This window comes from Gopherus flavomarginatus, chromosome 1, assembly GCF_025201925.1.
Source record: "Gopherus flavomarginatus isolate rGopFla2 chromosome 1, rGopFla2.mat.asm, whole genome shotgun sequence".
Lineage (NCBI taxonomy): Eukaryota > Metazoa > Chordata > Testudines > Testudinidae > Gopherus > Gopherus flavomarginatus.
Genome location: NC_066617.1, coordinates 8,793,698 through 8,815,786, shown reverse-complemented (window position 1 = coordinate 8,815,786; position 22,089 = coordinate 8,793,698). Strand labels below are relative to the sequence as shown.

The window sequence follows — 22,089 nt, the reverse complement described above, 5'->3', positions numbered from 1 at the left end:
TTGTGTCAGTAAAGTGAAGCTCATGCCTGTGGCTCTGTAGAAATAACTGGGAGAAGCCAGCTCAACCTGTTTAGTGTTGCGTTTTACAGGTATACTGTGGTTTTGAGAGTATAACTCATGCTTACATAGTGTGACTCTCTGTACCCCTCTAGTGGCTAATCCACATATAGGCATTTTATGAATCTGCGACAGCCTTTGAGCTATGAAACATGAGGTCTTTAGCTTAGGCAGTAAATGCTCATACTTTTTACATCCAGAGTTCCTAGGTCCAAGGAGCCCTGGCTAATCATCCTGTGCTCTAACCATTAACAACGCTCTCCACTTTGATTCAATGTAAGAAACAGCATTCTATCATAGTGGTACTTCAACTGATCTAGAAACTTGTGATCTGCAGGAATTAGCTAGTGTGATGGGGCAATGCCAGATGGCTACAGTAAAGTACTGAGGAACAGGTATGTTAGCCCCAGGCTAAACAAATCCCTAGTAGCTACTTTAATTAGAACACCTGCAGCCGATCAAGGCAGGCTAATCAGGGCACCTGGGTTTAAAAAGGAGCTCACTCCAATTGGGCAGGGAGGAGACAGAGGAGAAGGAGCGTGTGTGAGGAACTGGGAGCAAGAGGGCAAGGAGCTGAGAGTGAGAGAGAGTACTGCTGGAGGATTGAGGAGGACAAGCATTATCAGACACCAGGAGGAAGGTTCTGTGGTGAGGATAAAGAAGGTGTTTGGAGGAGGCCATGGGGAAGTAGCCCAGGGAGTTGTAGCTGTCATGCAGCTGTTACAGGAGGCACTATAGACAGCTGCGATCCACAAGGCCCTGGGCTGGAACCCGGAGTAGAGGACGGGCCTGGGTTCCCCCCCAAACCTCCCAACTCCTGATCAGACACAGGAGGAGTTGATCCAGACTGTGGGTTCCACAAGAGGGGAAGATCACTGAGGTGAGCAAATCCGCCAGTAAGTGCAGGACCCACCAAGATAGAGGAGGAACTTTGTCACATTAGTTACTAAACAGTAGCTGCTTCAGCACAAATTACTTGTAAAATACACCTTTTATTCTGTGTACTCACATGGCCTCCATCAACAATAATATCTGAGTACCTCACAACCCTTAACAAATTTATCCTCACAGTACCCTGTGCAAATAGGAAGTCTTATTACCCCCGTTTTACAGATGGTAAACAGGGGCAGAGAGTGAAACAACTTGCCCAAGAGTCACACAGGGAGTCTGGGTTCCATTGCTTGTTCTCTCACAAACTGCCTGGATCCTACTGCCTTAGTCATAAGACCATCATCCTTCTTCTCTTATCCTGCTATAGGGACAAATCTTGAAGTCTTTACTCATCCAAAAAGCTTGTTGAAGTCAGACAGTTTTTCCTGAGTAGGGACTTCTGATTTGATAGATTTGCAGGCGGGAAGGGACCGTTACGGTAATCTATTGCCTAAAATACCCTACAGAATTCAGCCCCATCATGTTTCACTGAACATAAGTTTCAGTTCCAACTGGTACTGCAATGTATTACAGGGTCAAGTGCTGTATATAAGCCTCTCCCACACTTCTCTATCAAGTATGTTGCGGTCTTGACTGGCAAACTCTATTTTCCTAGCACTGAGCAGAGGTTAGCCACCCAGCCAAAATGTGCAGTGCTTTTGTGATATAGGCAGAAGCTGGTGACCTCAGCCAGGATTGAAGACAGGTCTCTGCACTCTCTACTTCTTTAGACCACAGATGAGCTAACTTACATTAAATTGGCACCTAGTTACTTCGATGACAGATGCCTAAGATTTAGTGGTCTCCCCTTAACACTTGCCCGTTTTCTTCGCTAACTGTTACCTCAGCATTTTGCCACATTGCCTGGGTACAGGGAATCCTTCAGATACTGACATCAACTTAAGTATTTATCTGAGAGGAAGCTGACAAGCTTTTAAATACAATCACCATGGACGGATCTCAATAAGGAGTTGTGCGTACACCTTCCGTTAGCTTGTGCTCTGTCACCTTGGTGGGAGCTTGGGCTTCCGTTTCCTACATACTATTCCCTTCAAACAGTCTTTTTGTGTAGACAGCTGGTTTATCTTTCATATTGTTAAGGTATTGATCATTAGCACCTTCCTCAGAGAGATATCAATTCAATGGTAACTGATAATACTGTAAACAAAATAATTCCTAACAGTCTAGTTTTTCTGTGAAAATACTGTGCATTCCATCATTTTAGTATCTACTCAGCTGATGGGTCTTCAATGGCAAATGATCTCTGGTGTACCCACAATGGCGGATGTTTTATATTTATTGTACTACGTACATATGTAATGATCTGAATCACTTGACACTTCAAGAATCTCAATAGGATTTCACTTCAAGAGCAAAGAAAGGAATGAGAGGATGAAATGGAATGAGGATTGTGTTAAGAATTGGGATCTACTCCAACGAGATTGTTTTGTCAGCCGGCTTGGTACATGAAATAGCTATTTAGGGGGACGGAAGAAAGCGAGCCAATGATTTCATTATAAGCAGAGTATGTTATAAGCAGCTCCGTAGTACCAGTTTCATGGGATGTTGTTTAGTCACTTCTCTCCCCATGCCATATTCTCATAGCTGCAGTCAGTAGGGACATTTGATGTGAATCCCCTTAGTTATAAAGGAGAGAAAGTGTCTGGCAGGATGTTCTCTGTGTGGGTTCTAGGATTTATTAAGTATCTGAAGAGTGTGATCACCAAGGAGGAAGAAAAAATTGTGTAAGGTGACACATGGGCATAACGGGATGAAACGAAGAGAAGGAAATTTAGGTTTAATATCACAAAAAACTTCCCAACAGTGAGATCTATCAAGCTTTGCAATATTTTATCAAGGGAAGTGATGAAAACATCCACCGCTTGGGATATTAAAATGTAGACAAGACAAAGTATTCAACAGTGTAACAAAGGGAACAGTTGTGCACCAGCAAGGGAATTGCATTACCCAGTTTGTTTTAATCATCTCTTATTTCTGTTTTTAGGATTAAACTTCAGAACAACTCCTTAGTTTGTTATTAGATAAATATATACACAGGGCGACGGGGAAGTAGTTTGTGTCGACCTGTGAAGTAGAAATGAAAGTACAGAAAATTAGGGATGCAAAAATTCTACCAGCTCATCTAGTCCATCCACTATGCTGCTGTAAGATTGGTCCCTAGGGAATGTTTTCCAGTGCACTGTACAGTCTCTTTCTGAATAGTATGAAGCTTCCATCACTTCCTGGGGGTGCCTATTTCACAGTCTCATAGACTTCACAGTTTATTAATTCCTCCTGCTAATCAATCTAAAATTACCTTAAAGGCTGAAAAATGATTTTGGAAAAGCCGTTCACAATGAAAAGCTTTTCAAACGCCCCTCTTCTGCTGTGCTGCATACAGTGAATTGAGCTGATTTGTGTGTGTTCTGCCAATTGTTCTGTCTGTTTGTCTCCCCTTACATTGTGATCTTCTCCTAGCTGATGCTGTCCCTTCTTGAATGTATGAAAAGCACCTACCACATCATGGGAACTACAGTAAAATATTATTATTTATTATGATAATACAAAATAGTCAACCGTGAAATAAACATGCAATGATTCTGGAGTAGTTTGTTGTGAGTGGGGATTAACTAGTATATAATAGGCAGGTTTTTCAAAAGCATCTAAGTAATTTAGGAGTACAAAACCCATTGAATTTCAGTGGGACTTGAGCTCCTAAATGATTTAGGTGCTTTTGAAAATCCAACCCAGTTGTTTATTTTGGCGGCACTTTCGGGTAATAGCTTCATTAGTTAAATCAGGATAGGCTTAACTGAAGTTGCTGGTGTTACTGGAATTCAGCGAGGCATTTTCTATGTTTTTAATGACATTTCTTTTTATTAGAGATTTAATAACAAAAGGAATAAATGCCTAAACTTGGGACGAATGATGATACAAGTTTCTGAATCAATCTTTTTTTTTAAACACACACAGCATAAGTAAGGCAGCCATCAAAGTTGGGAGTTAGAATGACTTAAATATTCTAAAATTGTGTGCTTTTTTAAAAAAATTGAAACGGCTGTCATTTGCAAAAAGGCACTTCATTTTACCTAAAGTGCTTTTCTGTCTATAGGGAACAGTTAATTGTAGTCACAAATCACCTCAAATGCTTTCATAGAGAGAGAAAACAAGTTAAATTTGTATATTACTGCAAGTGCAGGTTGTGAATTGAATATGAGTTGCAGATTTTCATTTTTTCCTCATCTTTTCAAGATCTCCATCCCATGCAGACATTTCAAAAAATGTATATCTGATCAGCTGAATCCTGCTTAGCTTCATTAGGATTTTGGACAGTTACCCTAGAGTTTATGCAGTGACCGTGGTCCAGGATCTGATGATGTGCTCGGTTTGCATTTTTGTATGGAGAAAGCTTTGGAGCATTTTGCAGAAGGAAGAATGCAGTTATGTTAAATAAGTGTAATTACCAAGTGTTAAGAGAATGTTCTTGATGCGCCATATGACTTACTCTCACCCATCGAGAGAGTGCACCCCACAGTGCGTTAACCTTTATGGGTTTTTCTTCAATTTTCATGTGCCAGTGAGAGATGGTTTTAAATGAGGCTGGTGATACTATTTCTTGAATCCCTTGAAAATTGCATCTGAAGGGTTCTTTTTCTAGTAAAACAATCTAAGCAGACCATTTGAACCAAAGCTCTTCCTCTGAGGCTTCATCCCTTCTTTATGGTCCTGTTTGGCAGCAAAGTGTATCTAAAATCTCACTCTTTGGAGAATAAAATGAAAATAGTAGCTGTTGAAATGATCATTGAGCCATTTTCACCATCATGATGATTTCGTATGGGGTTTTTTAATTTGGATTTATGGAAAGGCATCTGATTCCAGACACCCATTGACACACAGTCATGTGTGCAGCACACACTCGGCTGTGCCTCATTTGAGGGTTTTAATCCAGAGTCAAAACTTTTCAATTATTTAATTTTTAAACATTTTATATTGGTGAGTTTTTCACTCAAAATGACATTTTTTAATCCTATTCTGTGGGTGGGATAACTGAGGGGGTGAGCTGAGTGAGGAGGATTTTTGGAAGCTATTCTTGTGGAGATATTTATATAATGATGATGGTCACTCAGTCAAATGTCTCATGTCTGTTGTAAAGATCAGAAAATGCCTAGGGTTCAGATAGGTATTTGTCATAAATTGAAATAAATAATAATCTATATATGTGCCTGTCTATAAAATGTTATGGGTCAGGCTGGGAGCTGAGTAGGACTTTCCCTGAAATTGCAGCTCTGGGCTGCTTCAAGCTGTTCAGGTCCAGCCATCTGAACTGAGCTTTCAGTGGGACCTGCCCCTGCTGGGCCCAGGTCTGTGGGGGAAGACGCTGCCTAAGTCAAATGGAGAAGGGTCAGAAGGAAGGATGGGACGGGGGGACAGGGAGTGTGGGCGGACAGGTGACTGGTGGCCAGGTTGCTGGGTAGGGTTGCCGATCTCTGCCTTGCCTCTTCCCCCAAGGCCCCACCCCCATCGCTCTTCTTCCCTCCTCCCCCCATTGCTCGTTGCATTTCCACTCTCCCCTCTACCAAGTCAGGAGGGACTCACCTGTGGAGCCAGGGCTGGGAGCTGCAGCTGCCCAATGCAGGTAGGAGGCAGCCCTGGCTGAGTAGGGGCAGGTGTGTGTGATGACCTGCCACCTCCCCACCCACAGTAACCAGACTTTGGATGTCTGGTCAGGTGCCCTTTTCGGCCAGACTTTCCTATTGAAAAGTTTTCCTGTTGAAAACTGGTCACCTGGCCACCCTCTTGCTGTGGGATAGACAGATCAAGTAAGGACATGGATGAGGAGGAACAGGGATTGGCCGGGCATGGAGACTGAAGATAAGCAGCTGGAGAGTTGGCAGGAACAGGGAGTAGGTGGGCAAGGAGATTGGGATTGGGTATGGGTGGAAACTGGGTCAGGGAGTCCAGAAGAATGAAATGGAGGATTTGTTGGGCAAGGAGTCTGAGATCGGGGCTGATTAGGTGAGGAGAATGGGGCTAGGACAAGCCATGGTGTGAAAGTGACAAGACTGGGACACAAAGATAGATTGGTGGGAATGGGGTAGAAGAGGTCACAATTGGAAGGAGTGAGCAGACGAGTCTGTACCCATTAGATCACATGCCCCTCTAGAGCCTGGAAGGGAACCCAAGGATCCTGAGTCTCATCGTCCTTCTACCGTTAGCAATTATGTGTGAAATGCACTGGAAAAGTGCCCCATCCCTCGCTAGTGCTGATCCACATAGAGGATGACAACCAAATGATGCTGTCTGTTATTCCAGTAACTCAAGTGGCAGAGCGTGGTGTGATGGATCTAAAGATTTCAACCCTGCTGCTGAGTACACCGTCTTGATTCATTCCCAGAGTAGGTCCATGCCGTTCACTGAAGGAGGGAGGAAACCTGTGAAAAAAATTGTATGCGATCATGTAATTGAAGATCGTATCATAATGCATACTTGCAAGGGGGACAAACTAATGTTGTAAAAATAACCCTAATTCTGGCATTTCCTCCCTTTGAGTGCCGACTCTGCAACCTTAATAATGTTCTTTTAATATAGGGGGTTTTGTGTGTAATATATTTTCCATAAGATCAGTTTTTTAGTGAGATCATAAATAGTGAGGGCAGGGGAAAATCACTTATAGCATCCACCCACACTGCTTAGCTCTTCTCTTTGAGATGACATCCTTATTAGGTTTTTACTCAATCTTTTCTCATGCAAAATCCCCACTTACTTTAATGGAGTCTTTTGAATCAATGAAAATTTCAGTGTTTCACTGTCATTACCATGATCATTTAATCTTACTGTTCTTGAATATTTGCAGCGATGGTTCCTCGACCATGTCCCTCGGTCATCCATTCCACTGCGTATTTGCTTTCGCTCTTAATAACGTTTCCCTAATATTTAGCTTGAATTTTCTTTCCTTAGCTTTAGACCATTGTTTTTGAAAGCTTTGCTGAGCAGTGTTAAGTTTCACACTCCCTAAATCATCTCTGCCTATCAGCATTCACATGCACTGTGATTACTTTATGGTTCGCATCAAGTAAAATACAAATCCCTTAAAGCACTGCGGACACACTTCTGGTCCTTACTGAATGATAATGAGCCACTGTCGCCCTGTCTGTGCCAAGAAATTACATAATATTAGAACACCTGGTTACCTAACCTGGTGTAGTTTCCTGATGTAGATAAGGTCTATGGTGATTGAAGTGGGAGCCTTAGGAGAGTTTTGGGATAGAAATGAAGTCATGGGGCTGGGAGCTAAGAATTCTGTATCTAATCCTGGGTCTTTTGATACCAACTCTTCGTGTGGCCTTCAGCAAGTCGTTTACACCCCAGTCCTATGGACAGCTATGCACATGCTCAAACTGTGAACATGTGAGTAGTCCCTTTGACCTTAGTAACAGTATTCATCAGCTTAAAGCTTAGCATGTGCGTATGCCTTTGTGGAACTAGGCACTCTGCCTTGCATTCCTCATCTGTAAAACAAGGATACTATCAGCGGCATTGGGAAGGTTAATTCTTATTTTTAAAATTACGTTCCAGATCAGAAATGCTCTGTAAGAAGCCCTGTATAAGGAAGGGTATCCATATAAAGAGTGATATGAACATTGCAAATAGATATAGGAACAAATATAAAAGCGCAGTAGGTCACAGCTTAATCATGACAAGCATCCCCTTGAAGACATCAGGAAATGTCAGGCCACAGAAGTTGGTGACATTGGGTGTGTTATTTCAGAGATAGGCCTCTTCTGCCTCTCTCCTGCTTCATGACTCTGCAGTTTCCCTGGTGGATAACTTTATTCGCTTTATCGATCTGTGCAAACAAGGGAGTAAACTGCCTTCCTTTGTGTTTCTCTCCATGTGCTTTTTGCTGAGGAAGTCCCACTGCAGCTGACAGTTGAGTGAATTTTCAAAGTTATTGGACTGAATGGGTCCCCATGCGGATGCTGCCTCACCCCATATGTGTCATTTTAGACTGATGAAGTCAGCAGAGTGTAAGCATTAGGGAACAAATGGTTTATATCTGAAAGAAATCATGCTGCTGAAATTGGCAGGGGACACTCTATCAATCCTGCCAAGAGAAGTTACCTCATCTAGAGAATTACATGTGGAAGTACAAAATATCGGCAATTAAGAAAATCATATTGATCTGTTCGGCGGGGGGGGATAGTAAATGCTAAGACATCGCTGATAAATGCCGGGAATGTCAGAAATGCCTCCGTTCAAAAAATTCTTCCCATGGAGAGGAAGGATGGCCCAGTGGTTAAGAAACTGACTTAGGAGACTTAGGTTCAAATCCCGGCTTCACCACAGGCTTCCTGTGTGACCTTTGGCCTGTCATTTAGTCTCTCCATGCCTCAATTTCCACCCCCCAAAACAAACAAACAAACAAAAAAAAACCAGAGTTAGTAGCACTGCCCTGCATCACCAGGGTGTGGTGGTGAGCGTAAATACATTGAAGTCTGCAAGGTGCTCAAATACAGCTGTAATGGGAGCCACACAAGTACTATAGATTGATTGATCAATTAATTGTGACTTCTCGTATCGTCTTCATCACTTCAAGAAATGAAGAAAAAAAATGACTCACTTCAGTCATTTTGGATGTAAACCAAAGAAACCATCTTTGCCTTGAGGGTGTCACTTTATTGATGTGAGAGGAAGTGGTTCCTGGAAAAAGCAGCTGTCATGGCCAACCAAATTATGTCAGTGAAGTAAGATGTGTTGATGGAGAAGATGCTGAAATTTTTAAGGAGGGTGGGACATTAAGTGGAGGGTGATATTTGGAAAAAGGCAGCATGCCTTCTGCATGCATATAAGTGAATGCGGTCCACTCACTTCTCCTGGAATAAAGTAATAATACATAGCACATATACAGCATTTGTCTTCCAGGGATCAGTCAGTGCATGAGGAGAGACACTGTGGCCAAGTGGATAGAGCACTGGACTGGCATGCAGAAGATCTGGGTTCTATACCTGGTTCTCGGCCTGCCTGGGTGACTTTGGGCATGTCATGTAACCTCTCTGCGTCTCGCCTATGCTGTCTGTAAAAATGGGGATAATGATACTAAACTCTTTTGTAAAGTGCTTTGAGATCTGCTGATGAAAGGAGCCCTTTAAGAATGAGGGGTTGTTATTGTTCGAAATAAAGTGGAACACCATTTTACAGAAAGGGAAACTGAGTCATGGGTAAGTAAAATGATTTGCCCAAGTTCACATGCAGGTCAAAATTTTCAAAAGTGACTAATGATTTTGGATGTCTCCATTTTAAGTGGATTCTCAGCCCTTTCTGAAGATCAAGAGCCTTTAAGGAATCTGATTGGGTACAGTCAAGGGCATAGCTGGGGATAAACTCAGGGGTCCTGCCTGTGCACTCTGTTAGAACTCCATTGCCTCTGAATCTTACAGCTCTTCCCCGCCAGCTCCCATGATTGACCCTGTGTTCTTCCACTAGCTGTGTGCATGGGATGTGTAGGTCATGGTAATTGTATTGTGTGGCTAAGTATGATTTCCCTTTTTATATTTTAGATTTATTCAGGAGATTGAGCATGCCTTGGGCCTTGGCCCAACCAAACAGTGTCCACTCCGGGAGTTCCTCACCATGTACATCAAGAACATCTTCCTTAATCAAGTCCTAGCAGAGATCAACAAAGAGATAGAAGGTGTCACCAAGGCATCTGACCCTCTGAAGATATTGGCCAATGCGGACACCATGAAGATGCTAGGAGTGCAACGGCCTCTTCTGCAGGTACCCAAGCTGAGCGACTCACCAGCGTTTTTCTGTTGTCACATGCCTGTGGCTGTATTGGCAGCAGAAGCAGTGTGCAATTTTTTTTAGGGAGATGTATTACATGTGTTCCGATATGGGTCCCCTTAATTTGGTCGCTTTTACCTATTTATTGTTTTGTACTCCCTAACTTTTGCATTGGTGTGTGGAGGGAGGAGGCTGCCAAACACGAAACAATCTCTCCCTCGTCCTTAGCTCTTTTTTCAGGGACTAGTACTTGTCGCACCCGGCTCTGATTTGAATGAATTCCTTACCTCCCCTTCATTCTGAAACCAGCTTTCACTCCTGTGTTGCTCCCCTTGCATTTTTCCTACTGTCCCCAACACCCACCCAGCAAGTTACACCTGTGTTTTGCCTGTGCAGAAGGGTAAATCACACCGCCAACCCTGCAGTTAATGGCATCTCTGCATCTCACCAATTATAGTGCACTAATCTGGTGGTAGGCCTTATTCTTCTTCTTGGGCCTTAGCATGGCACTTTCACAAGGAGTCCAGATGATATAATCATCCAATAAACAACAGTAAATCCATCATGAAGTATTGTTATCAGCTTTCTTAAAACGTTCGCTATAAGGGTTTTTTTGTTTTAATACAGTATCTTGTGTCTGACATTTGGAAACTGGGTACCCTTGCAAATCTCAGAACATTTCAAGCTGACTAAACAGTATTTTGTTATTAAGAAATTTGACTTAAAGGTTACAATATTTAAATGAGACATGCTTCATTGGAACAGTTCTTTATCAGTCTCATAAGGACTAGTAGGGTGATAACGAAATACTATGGAGGCCCATTGAGAGGACTGATGTGGTGACTAGTGCACAGGACTAGTGCACAGAACTGAGTTCTAACCCTGGCTCTGATATTGACTCTTCTCGTGGCTTTTTTCAAGTAATTTAACCTCTCTGCCTCACTTATCCCATCTATAAAATGGATACATTATTACTAGTCCACATGACCATAGGTGCTGTAACTATGGGTGCGGCGGATGCTGCCGCACTCCCTGGCTTGAAGTGGTTTCCATTATATACAAGGTTTATAGTTTGGTTCGATGGCTCTCAGCATCCCCACTGTACAATTGTTCCAGCACCCCTGCACATGACAGTGGTATTTTGAGGACTGATTAACAAGTGAAATTGTTTTATGAAGATCAAAAGTGCTGTCGAAGAGCCTGCAGAATATGTATCACTGTCAAGTATTTGCAACTTACATTTTGGTTTAGAAAAGATTAGTTGTGAAAACAGTCTGTAGCAGTCTGTATTTCATGTTTTGTTGTTCATACTAATGATCTTCAAGACAAAAACCACCAATCAATTGATCCAAGTACAATGGATTTGAGTTGCTGTTTCTCCAGCAAGTTTAGAATATATTTAAACTATCACAAACAAATGGAAGCTAGAGTTAGAGGAAAGATTTTTGAAAGTGCCTAGAGGGATTTAGGAGTGCAAGTCCCTTAGATCAGTGTTTCTCAACCACCAGTCTGTGAACCGGCGCTAGTCCACAGCAGCCTCCTTGGCAGTCCCCGAGATTTCCTTGATGCAGTTTAGAAGGGCAGCAGGCAGCCGGGTCCCTGAGATCTCCCTGACAAAATTTAGGAACACAGCAAGCCAGTCCCTGGTTGAAAAAGGTTCAGAAATATTGCCTTAGCTGCTTTGGAGACTTTTTTCCTCACAGTAAAATATTTTGGGGCAGCACAACACCTTCAAACTACTAGGTTTTTAACATGGATGTCTCCTCCCTGCAATGTGAATCTTTTACAGTCACCTGCCAGCCTCCATTTGCAAGACCAGTGGACCTAATACATTGTCAATAACATGTCCCTCATATATGATGTCATAAAATAGCATTGTTCCAGCCGAAGAGCAGCCGTGATTGTTAAATGAGCATATGGAAAATGACGGGGAGTGGGGGGACCTGTGGAGTAGCTTTTTACCTCTGGACTTCTGAGTTCAGGTCCTTACATGAGCTGGAGATAACTCATCCTAGCTTTGGAATAGCAAAAATGTTACAGATCAGAACTGAGGTGTAAGAGCAGGACTGCAGCGGCAGGCAAGCTGCAAGGCAGGACCATGAAACATAAACAGAGTTGTGTGAAGAACCTTCCATTTGACTAGTAGGAGTTTTTATAGATCAGAACTAGAAAGCTGATGCAGAGCGATCTGGGTCACTTGGAAAGGTGGGCACAGGCAAACAGTATGGGGTTTAATACGGCTAACTGTAAAGTATATACAATTCATTCGCAAACTTAACACCATTAATTTGGGCTTGACTAGGGACTGGGAGTGGCTGGCTCACTACAAAAGCAATTTTCCCGCTCTTGGTATTGACACCTCTTCATCAATTATTGGGAGTGGACCACATCCACCCTGACTGAATTGGCCTTGTCAGCACTGGTTCTCCACTTGTGAGGTAACTCCCTCCTCTCCATGTGCCAGTATATTTATACCTGTATCTGTAATTTTCACCCCATGCATCTGAAGGAGTGGGTTTTTACCCATGAAAGCTTATGCCCAAACAAATCTGTTAGTCTTTAAGGTGCTACCTGGACTCCTCATTGTTTTTGTGGATACAGACTAACACAGCTACTCCCTAATACTTAATATATACATAGAAGAACAAAGAACATCGACCAGACTTGCAGGATGTGAAAATCTATCCAGGGAAGCAGCGACGTGGAAAAAGATTTGGGAGTCATGGTGGATAATCATTTAAACATGAGCTCCTACTGCAATGCTGTGGCCAAAAGGGCTAATGTGATCCTTGGATGTATAAATAAGGAATCTCGAGTAGGAGATTTCCCTCTGTATTTGGCATGGGTGCAACCGCTGCTGGAACACTGTATCCGGTGCTGGTGTGCACAATTCGAGAAGGATGTTATTAAATTGGAGAGGGCTCTGAGAAGAGCCAAGAGAATGATTAAAGGATTAGAAAACCTGCCTGATAGTGATACACTCAAGGAGCTGAATCTGTTCAGTTTAACACAGAGAAGGCTAAGAGGTGACTTTATTATCTTCTGTAAGTACCTACATGGGGATCATATGTTTAGTAACGGGCTCTTCAATCTAAGAGGGAAAGGTATCGTATGATCCAGTGGCTGAAAGTTGGTGTTAGACAAATTCAGACTGGCAATAAGTAAATTTTTAACATTCAGAGTAATGAACCATTGGAACAATTTACCAGGTGTTGTGGTGGATTCTCCAACAGAGACAATTTTAAAATTAAGATAGGATTTTGTTCCCAAAGATCTGCTTTAAGAATGACTCTGGGGAAGTTCTATAGCTTGTATTATGCAGGTCATACTAGATGATCACAATGGTCCCTCCTGGCCTTGGAAACTTGGAATCCATGAAAAGCATTGGCAGAGCTGGATTGGCCAGAGTGTAGTATAGTTCAAGAGTGAGGTGTGTCTGCACTGGTGGAAGTTTTGCATGATACTTACTCATCCCATGGCTGTCTCCAGTATTAATAGTTCCTCACTTTCACAAGTTCCAAATGAAAGAGGAAATAGACGTGGTCGGTTGTGGGCAGTAAAATCCTTTGAGACTTGACTTTCAGTAGGTAGTGGAAAATCACATTTCAAGTCTGGTCTTCTGGCTTCCAGGGCAGAAAACTGTATTAAAACTGAAATAAAAAGATGCAGTATAAGGCAGAGTGATTTTAATTCAAGACTAGATGGCTTGAAACAGCATAACCAGTCAAGTCCATTAGAGTTGTATAGGAAAAAATGCAGATTATTGTTGTGGGCATTCCTTGGATATCTTGCTTTTTTCTCTTTTACTTTTACATCAGTAACTTGCTTCTGAGAATTAGAATGGATAAGAAACCCAAATCAGTCTGCCCAAGCAGATGACCTTAGCAGGAGCTGATAATTCTATTTGGTCATATCAGAGTGTAGGCTTTGGATCAAGGCCATTGAAGCTATTAACCTTCCAAATTTGTTTTGGATTCTTAGCAAGATGATATATATAGATATGTGATATATGCCTGCCTCCTCTGTAGCCATGTGAATTTGCTTAAGGTCCATTTGAGGTTGAAGAGACGGACTGCATTGTGATTTCTCATTCAGTCCCTATAATTTGTCAATCCTTAGTACCTTTAGTGAGGCTTGCCACAAAGGGTATGTCTACACAGTAACTAGACATAGGACCCTGTGAGATGGGAGGGGCCCAGAGCTTGGACTCTGGCTTGAGCCCAGAAATCTGCACAGGAATGAAACAGCCCCACAGCCCAAGCCCCATGAGCCCTAATTGGCCGATGCAGGCCAGACGAGGATGTCTAGTTGCTGAGAAGATGTATGCAAAGTGGCTAGTCGTGGTGGTAGTTTTATGATGTAGACACACATTCACTAGGAACTGGGTTAAGAACCATCCACTCCTTTTGCATAGTCCACCTTGACATGTTTGAAGCAAAGACCTCCATCGTAGGGGAAAGGTTCTCTGCCATCCTAACCCATCGTGTCCCTCTCAAATTAGTGATGTAATTTTACAATGATGAGGCTAAAAACGTTGTTGTAGCCCATTAAAAAAATCACGCTTAACTATGAATAAGACCTCGTAAGTACTTTTAAAGCCATTATTCTATAGTAAAATGGAAGACTTTTTTAATCACTCCCCTTTTAATGCTGCCTGAACAGTCATGAACAGAAAATGAAATTGTTGTCAAATATTCTGCATTAAAGTTTATGCTGCAGTTGTTTAAACCAGTATTCAATCAGGCTGAAAACAGCTTGACAACTTCTTATATCCTGTTCCCATGCTGTCAACATCAAAAATGATAGATCTTTTCAGCAAGGTGGCCTCTACCAACAGTGACTTTGGAAATGCGTGTTTCACGGTTTATGCCCAGTGAAAAGTCTTTCTTGCTGTTTGATCTTTGCAACTCCTGGACTATACAGCACAAACCAGTCTGGAATTGGCCTTTAAGGCATATGCATTTACTACCATGTATCATAGCAGCATCTTTTGTCGTATATGGTAGGGCATAAAAGTTTCCGACAATGGGCTGATTGCTGAAAATCTAGTTATAAAGTCTCATTCAAAAATCTGAGTGCACAGCTGCTTGCCGGATAATGACTTGCTTGAGATAATTACCCCATTGCCTGGACTGATTATCTCACACGCTAAGCTGAGTCACTGCCAGGATCACTTGTGACTTTCCTGAGAAAACATTACCAACAGCAATGGCACATTGTTTTTATCCTGTCAAATTACGGCGTGTTAGTAAGAAGAATGATCACAGTGAGGGGCGTTCAACTGGCCACCAGTGGTGAATGTTGCACACATTGGTTCAAAGTGGATTTCTTTGTTATTACAGTAAACCAATTAGTCTTCTTTAAGGTCCACTTGCAGCAGTAATCAAAATCTATTAGGCTACAATTGTGGCTGATCAATTGAATTTCTTGGTTTCGAGGGTGAACGTAACCTTTGAGGAAGCACCTGTGATTCTAATCAATAAATTCTAATAATATTTTACAATGACACTGTAAAGGCAGCAAAGAATCCTGTGGCACCTTGTAGACTAATAGACGTTTTGGAGCATGAGCTTTCATGGGTGAATACCCACTTCGTCAGATGCATCCAAAACATCTGTTAGTCTATAAGGTGCCACAGGATTCTTTGCTGCTTTTACAGATCCAGACTAACACGACTACCTCTCTGATACTTGATACAATGACACTGTGCATCAAGAATATCAAAGTGCTTTACAGATAGTGCTGAATGACTTTTTTTGTTTGTTTTTTCACCGAAATGTTTAGTAGCAATTGGACATCTAACATTGTGAATGGCAGTGAAAATAAGGTAGTTTAGAGGCTAAAATAGGGAAAGAACAAATTACAAATTACTGAGACAAGTTAGGTGTCTTCAGGACACCATGGCCTAATGAAATACACCCTAGAATACTCAAGGAACTGACTGAGGAGATGTCTGAGCCATTAGTGATTATCTTCTAAAAGTCGTGAAAGACGAAAGAGACTCCAGAGGACTGGAAAAGGGCAAATATAGTGCCTACCTATAAAAAGGGAAATAAAGACAACCCGGGGAATTACGGGCCAGTCAGCTTAACTCCAGTACGTGGAAAGATAATGGAGCAAATAATTAAGTAATCAGTTTGCAAACACCTAGAAGATAAGTAACAGTCAATGTGCCGCAGGGACGTGCTGGCTGCCGCTTCCCACAGCTCCCATTGGCCAGAAACGACGAACCACGGCCACTGACAGCTGCTGGCGGTCGTGCCTGCAGATGGTCAATGTAAACAAACTATCTCACAGCCCGCCAGCAGATTACCCTGACAGGCCACAGGTTGCCCACCACTGGTCTAGATACTACTTAGTTCTGCCTTGAGTGCAGGGGACTGGACTAGATAACCACTCGACATCCCATCCAGTCCTGTGATTCTGTGAATTCTCTAAATATTTGCTTACCCAATCTAAGCGATATCCTATCATTTAAGAAACTTCTTAATTTATTTCACATATTTATTTTATTTTAATTTTTATCAAGTGCGTAATTAAACCCAAGCCGCTTGTGTGGAGCTGTAAAACTTACCACAAGAGTAGCACTTGTGGCACCCGTGTAATATGTTTGAAGCAGCACTTAATAAGCAGGTAACCACATTTTGCACTAGCATAAGGTTTCCAAATGGTATTAATATGTTGCCCAATGTAGAGAACGTTGTGGTGTCTGGGTTTCTGATTTAAATTATTCCAGCACTATTAATAATAATAATATGATCATATGTAGGTCTTTTATAGAGCTTTTCATCAGTAGATCTCAAAACATGGTACAAAAGAAATCAGTATCATTATCCCCATTTTTCAGGTGACAAAGTGAAAATGTAACTTAGCATTTATAAAATTTGCTATTTGTAGGTTCTTATCTAAACCCACAGATAATTTCTCTCTCTCTAAGTCTGTGTATTTTGTAATGCACTACGTATGTTTGCAATTTTTTTTATGATGTCACAATTTATGGTATCAGCCCAGATTCTCACCCTTAACTTTGTGGGTTTGAGTCGGGTCTTCATCATTAATTTAAACATAGTTTGGATCTGACTTCCTCTACTTGGAAAAGAACAGTTTCCTTGGCTTTTAGTGTTCTGCAAACCTTGGTTGGAACAGGGTCAACCTTTGCATTTGCAGGGGATGTTTTAGGGTGTTGATTGGTTGCTGTCTGTTTTGATCTTTCTGCTGCAGGACTGCTTAGTGAATAAGCAGGAGAGAGGTAATGGTTTATGACATGTCTGCTGACAGGGACTGAACTTCGTTAGCACTCTGTAAATCTGATCTTTCAAGAGCTGACTTTTTTTAAACATATTTGACTTTATTCGCTATCAAAGGCATCTTCAGTTTTCAGTGCCGCACAGGATATGCAATAGTCAGTCAAGAAGGGGGAAATAACTGGATTCCAAACCTGAAACCAGCAGGAACAGCTGTGGTTAGGGAGTAGCAAAAGTGCTAAGCCTATGAGGTTACCCTAGAAGCTAGTATGCTCATGAAGGGAGGACTACTACATCTGGGTGAATTTTGAGGCTCTCTTGTTTTTTTTTCTGATAATTCATCTGATAACTGGAGAGAGTCACCAAAGCAGAAAGAGTTTCATTCCACATGTCGCACATCAGAGATGGCTTTGCAAAAAAAAATAAAATAAAATAAGCTGTCACCCTCTTCTTTGGCCTACAAATTTAGCACCTCATTGTCAGTTATAGCAGAGCAAGTCTATCAACTGTCACTACCATCCTCTCCCACACCCCCACTCCTGCTTTTTTAAGACTTGTGCTTCATAGGTTCACCGAGGGGAGGGGGGTGTCAGTGGATTGGGGGAGGGTTAAACTCCAGCATTTCTCTATCCTGTTGATATTCCCTTGTAGAACAGCTAGAGAAACTCTACATGCATTTTCCTCTGGATCCTTCCCAGGTCTGTTTATATGGTTGTGCCTTTGTGATCCTGTAGCTATTGCATATACGCAATTATCTTTGGCTTTACTAGAAGTTGGTGGGAATTTAATATGCACAACAGCTTAAGGATGGAGACTTTGATCTTAATCAGTAAGGTGTGAAATGTTCCCGAGATGCTGAGCGCCACCAGCTCCCTCTGACTTGATTGGGATTTGACGAGCACTCAGCACATTGCAGGATTAAGCCCTTAATGAGGACTTTGCTGCAGCAGCAGTTAACAGGGATAGGCAACCTATGGCACGCATGCCGAAGGTGGCACGGAAGCTGATTTTCAGTGGCACTCACACTACCTGGGTCCTGGCCACCAGTCCGGGGGGCTCTGCATTTTAATTGAATTTTAAATAAAGCTTCTTAAACATTTTAAAAACCTTATTTACTTTACATACAATAGTTTAGTTCTATATGATAGGCTTATGGAAAGAGACTTTCTGAAAACATTAAAATGTATGACTGGCACGCGAAACCTTAAATTAGAGTGAATAAATGAAGACTTGGCACACCACTGCTGACAGGTTGCCGACCCCTGAGTTACAATATACATCCTCACCACAGATGGAGTGGCTGTTTTTAGTGGCAATTCATTGAACAATCACCAGACCGGTAAAAGCACTAAAACATCCTCATAAGTTGTTTTATTTATTTATTTTTCCTCACATTCTGGCTTTTCTAGGAGTTACTTTTGACATTTGGTTTATCCCCAACTTTTCATCTTCCCCAGCCTTGGACGTAGGCATTGATTGATTATTTTAATTAGTAAAACAGCACAGACAGGCTGCCTTCACAGGATAAATATTGCACTCATAAATCTTCATTTAGCCTCCTCCACTGAGCCCACATGGTTGGTGTCAGCAATGGCTACCGTCATCTTATGTCTATCGTAAAAGCCATTTGGCTTGGCTGTGCTCATATTTGTTTGAAGATTGTCCATTTTACTTGTTACCTCATTAGATACACACAGGCCTTGTCATTAAAGTCTTGCAGTTTGGGGTGCAGAGGAAAATCGGACCTTCTCGTTAACTGATCATCAGTGCCAGCACTGAGCTTTTGAAAAGTGCATGTGGGATTTTAGTTAGAACTGCATCGGTAATCCCCACCACACATATCCATCTTTCCAGCTCCCTTTTTTTTCTTATATACTTTTTCATTTTTAATCTGATGTTTCAATTTAGCTGGGGCTGTTTCTATGATGGATGTCCGTATCTGCAGTGTCCAGAATGCCCTTAGCATTCACTTACAAATAACTACAAAGGCAAATGCTAATAAACTGCACTTAAACTAAACACATTGTTCTGTGACCAGAAAGACGCTATAGAGTTTTCTTGCTTACCCCCATTTTTGCTAGGAAAGCTTAATTGGCACTCACGCTTGCGGATCTATTGCATTTTTGGACTTTCTGTGCACTGATTAACCCAAAGTTAATACTCTGTATCATGGCAAGGCAGAAATGCTCCGTTTCCCTGGCCTCTTCTGTTTGCAGAAGACTTTGTGACTCCCAAGTCTAATTGATAATGTGAATCCCAAGTCCAATTTATGATGCAATATAGTGTCACATAAGATAGACAAGGTGGATGAAGATATATATTTTATAGGTCCAATTTCTGTTGGTGGAAGAGACAAGTTTTCCAGCTCCACCAAGCTGCTCTTCAGGTCTGGGGAAAGTAGCTGGAGTGTCTGAGCTAAATACAAGTTAGGACAGATTGTTAAAGCATCCGGGGTTCACACCAGCTGTAGGAGACCACTTAAAATGAAGTGGACAATTGGGGTTTGGATTGTTAAGCATAAGGGAAGTTCACACATGCTGTAGGAGACCATTTTAAAATGAAAAGGGCAGTTAAGGCTTAGCAGGCAGGTGGGTGTGTTACAAGTTGTAATGAACAACATGGTTTTAATGTCTAGCAGAGTTTCCCAAGCCCATCTTTGGAAGGCATTGTGCAGATTTCCTTTGAGGACAAGGACTGAGAGGTAAGATACGGAGTGATCACTTTGTGAAAAGTATTTTCTCACAAGTGATGTGATGTTTTTGTCTTTTATCATTTTTCTGTGTGAATTCATTAAAGAGACCCACACCGTAGTTGGTGAAGTATTTGATGCACTTGATGAGATGCATCATATGTTGTGATAGGCATGAGTAGGATCTGTGAATCTTAAAAAGTGTGTCGTGGAGGATATAGATCATCATAGCAGTGCTGGTATGTCTGAAGGTTTTGCATCTGTGGTTCTGGGCATGGTTCAGCTCTGTTTTTAGTTGATGCGTCCTGGTCTGTGAGGAACTTATAATTAACTTGGCGAGGTTGGGGGATTGTTTGAAGGCCAGAAGAGGGGGTTCAGGAAAGATTTCTTTCAGGATGTGGTCCCCATCAAGTAGTTGTTTGATGATACCCTGTAAAGGTTCTGTGTGGGGTGGTAGGTGAAAACTAGGGGTGTGGGTCAGTGTAGATTTTTTTTCTGCATTGAAACAGGTTCTCCTGGGGTATTTAAGTAACCCTTTCCATGATGCAATCGACTTCTCTGGTAGAGAGTCAATATTTTAAGTGTGTTTATAGCTGCAGCAACTCCATAGAACACCACTTTTAGGAGAATCCACAACACTAGGATCCACCATATGGACACTACATGACTCCCCAACATCATTAACCTATCAAGGCTAACTCTGAAGTATCTGTAGTATCTAAAGGACTAAACTGCTACCCCACCACAGAATCTGATACCATGCTAATCTAGAGAACAAGAAGAATTCTTTCAATGACTCTGCGCAAGGAATTTTTCACAGCATAGACGACACCTCACACAACTACCAAATCCCCATCAACAGTCATAAGCAAAAGGAATCATGTGACTGGACACCCCCATAGGACAAACCCCCACACTGGATCATTACATTGATTGCTTCTGGAAAAAATTGACCAAGAGATCCTCAATGAACATTACATCCACCACAATTTCAATCACCAAGAGGCTAGCTATATAGTCCCTGAAATCCAGCCACCAAATAGTGATCAAAAGAGGCAACATTGTAGTCCTTAATCACAATGGCTAGTTAAATGAAGCCAATAGACAGCTCTCTGAAACACCTATTAGAGAATTCAAAGAAGATCCCACTCTACAGGTCATGCATGAAATCCTTTCTCAAACTATTGCAGGAAAAACCCTACAATCTCATCCCCCACAAACCCACCACAGGGACCTTCTCCCTACTTCCCAAGATACACCAACAAGGGAACCAAGGCAGACTGATCATATCTGTCCATGGCACTCTTATGGAAAGAATATCATGACTCATAGAACCATCCTCAAATCACTGACCACACAAAAGGCCAGCTTCCTCCAAGATACTGCCAGCTTCCTCCAGAAGCGCTGCAACACCAAAACTTCCCCCAGAACACTATCCTCGACACCATGAGTGTCACCTCCTTATTCACCAACATCCCTCACCATGATAGCATGTCCGCCCGCCTCAAATATTTACAAGATAACGTGCAATGTTTGGAAATCCACCCTAAACACATAACCAATCTCATCCATTTCATCCTCATTCACAGCATCTTCACATTTAACAACACACACTTTGTCCAAACCATGGGAGTAGCCGTGGGTGCTAGGAGGGATCCCCAATATGTCAGCCTCAAGGAAGAATTCTGGAAAAATGCACCACAAAACCAACAATATACCTGAGATACATGGATGATATTTTCATCCTCTGGACAGACAACTTGAACAAAGATTTGCACACACATTCAACAACCACACACCTATCTATCAAACGTTCTCTAGAAAACTACACCCCAGCATCAATTTCCTGGACACCATGAACAGCTTCAACAATATGATACCCGCACGAGGAAATAAGGAAACAGATCAACAGAGCCAGACGTGTACCCAGAAGCCTCCTAGTGCAAGACAAGCCCAAGAAAAGAAACCAGCAGGACTCCACTGGCCATCACGTACAGTCCTCAGCTAAAACCTCTCCAACGCATCATCAGGGATCTACAACCCATCCTGGACAATGATCCCACACTTTCACAGACCTTGGGAGTGAGGCCAGTCCTTGCCCACAGACATCCCACCAACCTGAAGCATATTCTCACCTGTAACTACACACAGCACCATAGTAACTCTAGCTCAGGAACCAATCCATGCAACAAATCTCGATGCCAAATCTGCCCACATGTCTACACCAGCGACATTATCACAGGACCTAACTAGATCAGCCACACCATCACTGGTTCATTCACCTGCACATCCACCAATGTAATATATGCCAGCAATGCCCCTCTGCTATGTACATCGACCATACTGGACAGTCCCTACATAAAAGGATAAATGGACACAAATCAG

General features: G+C 42.1%; 1 protein-coding gene across 2 annotated transcripts in view; it reads left to right on the top strand.

Moving 5' to 3' along the window:
* The window catches only part of EXOC4 (exocyst complex component 4), a 619,611-nt gene that overhangs the window by 444,485 nt on the left and 153,037 nt on the right, over positions 1-22,089 (top strand). For both annotated transcript variants that reach the window (XM_050936809.1, XM_050936810.1), the window contains exon 11: positions 9,546-9,765. In XM_050936809.1, the coding sequence (XP_050792766.1) occupies positions 9,546-9,765 (220 nt within the window). The remainder of the gene's footprint in view (positions 1-9,545; positions 9,766-22,089) is intronic.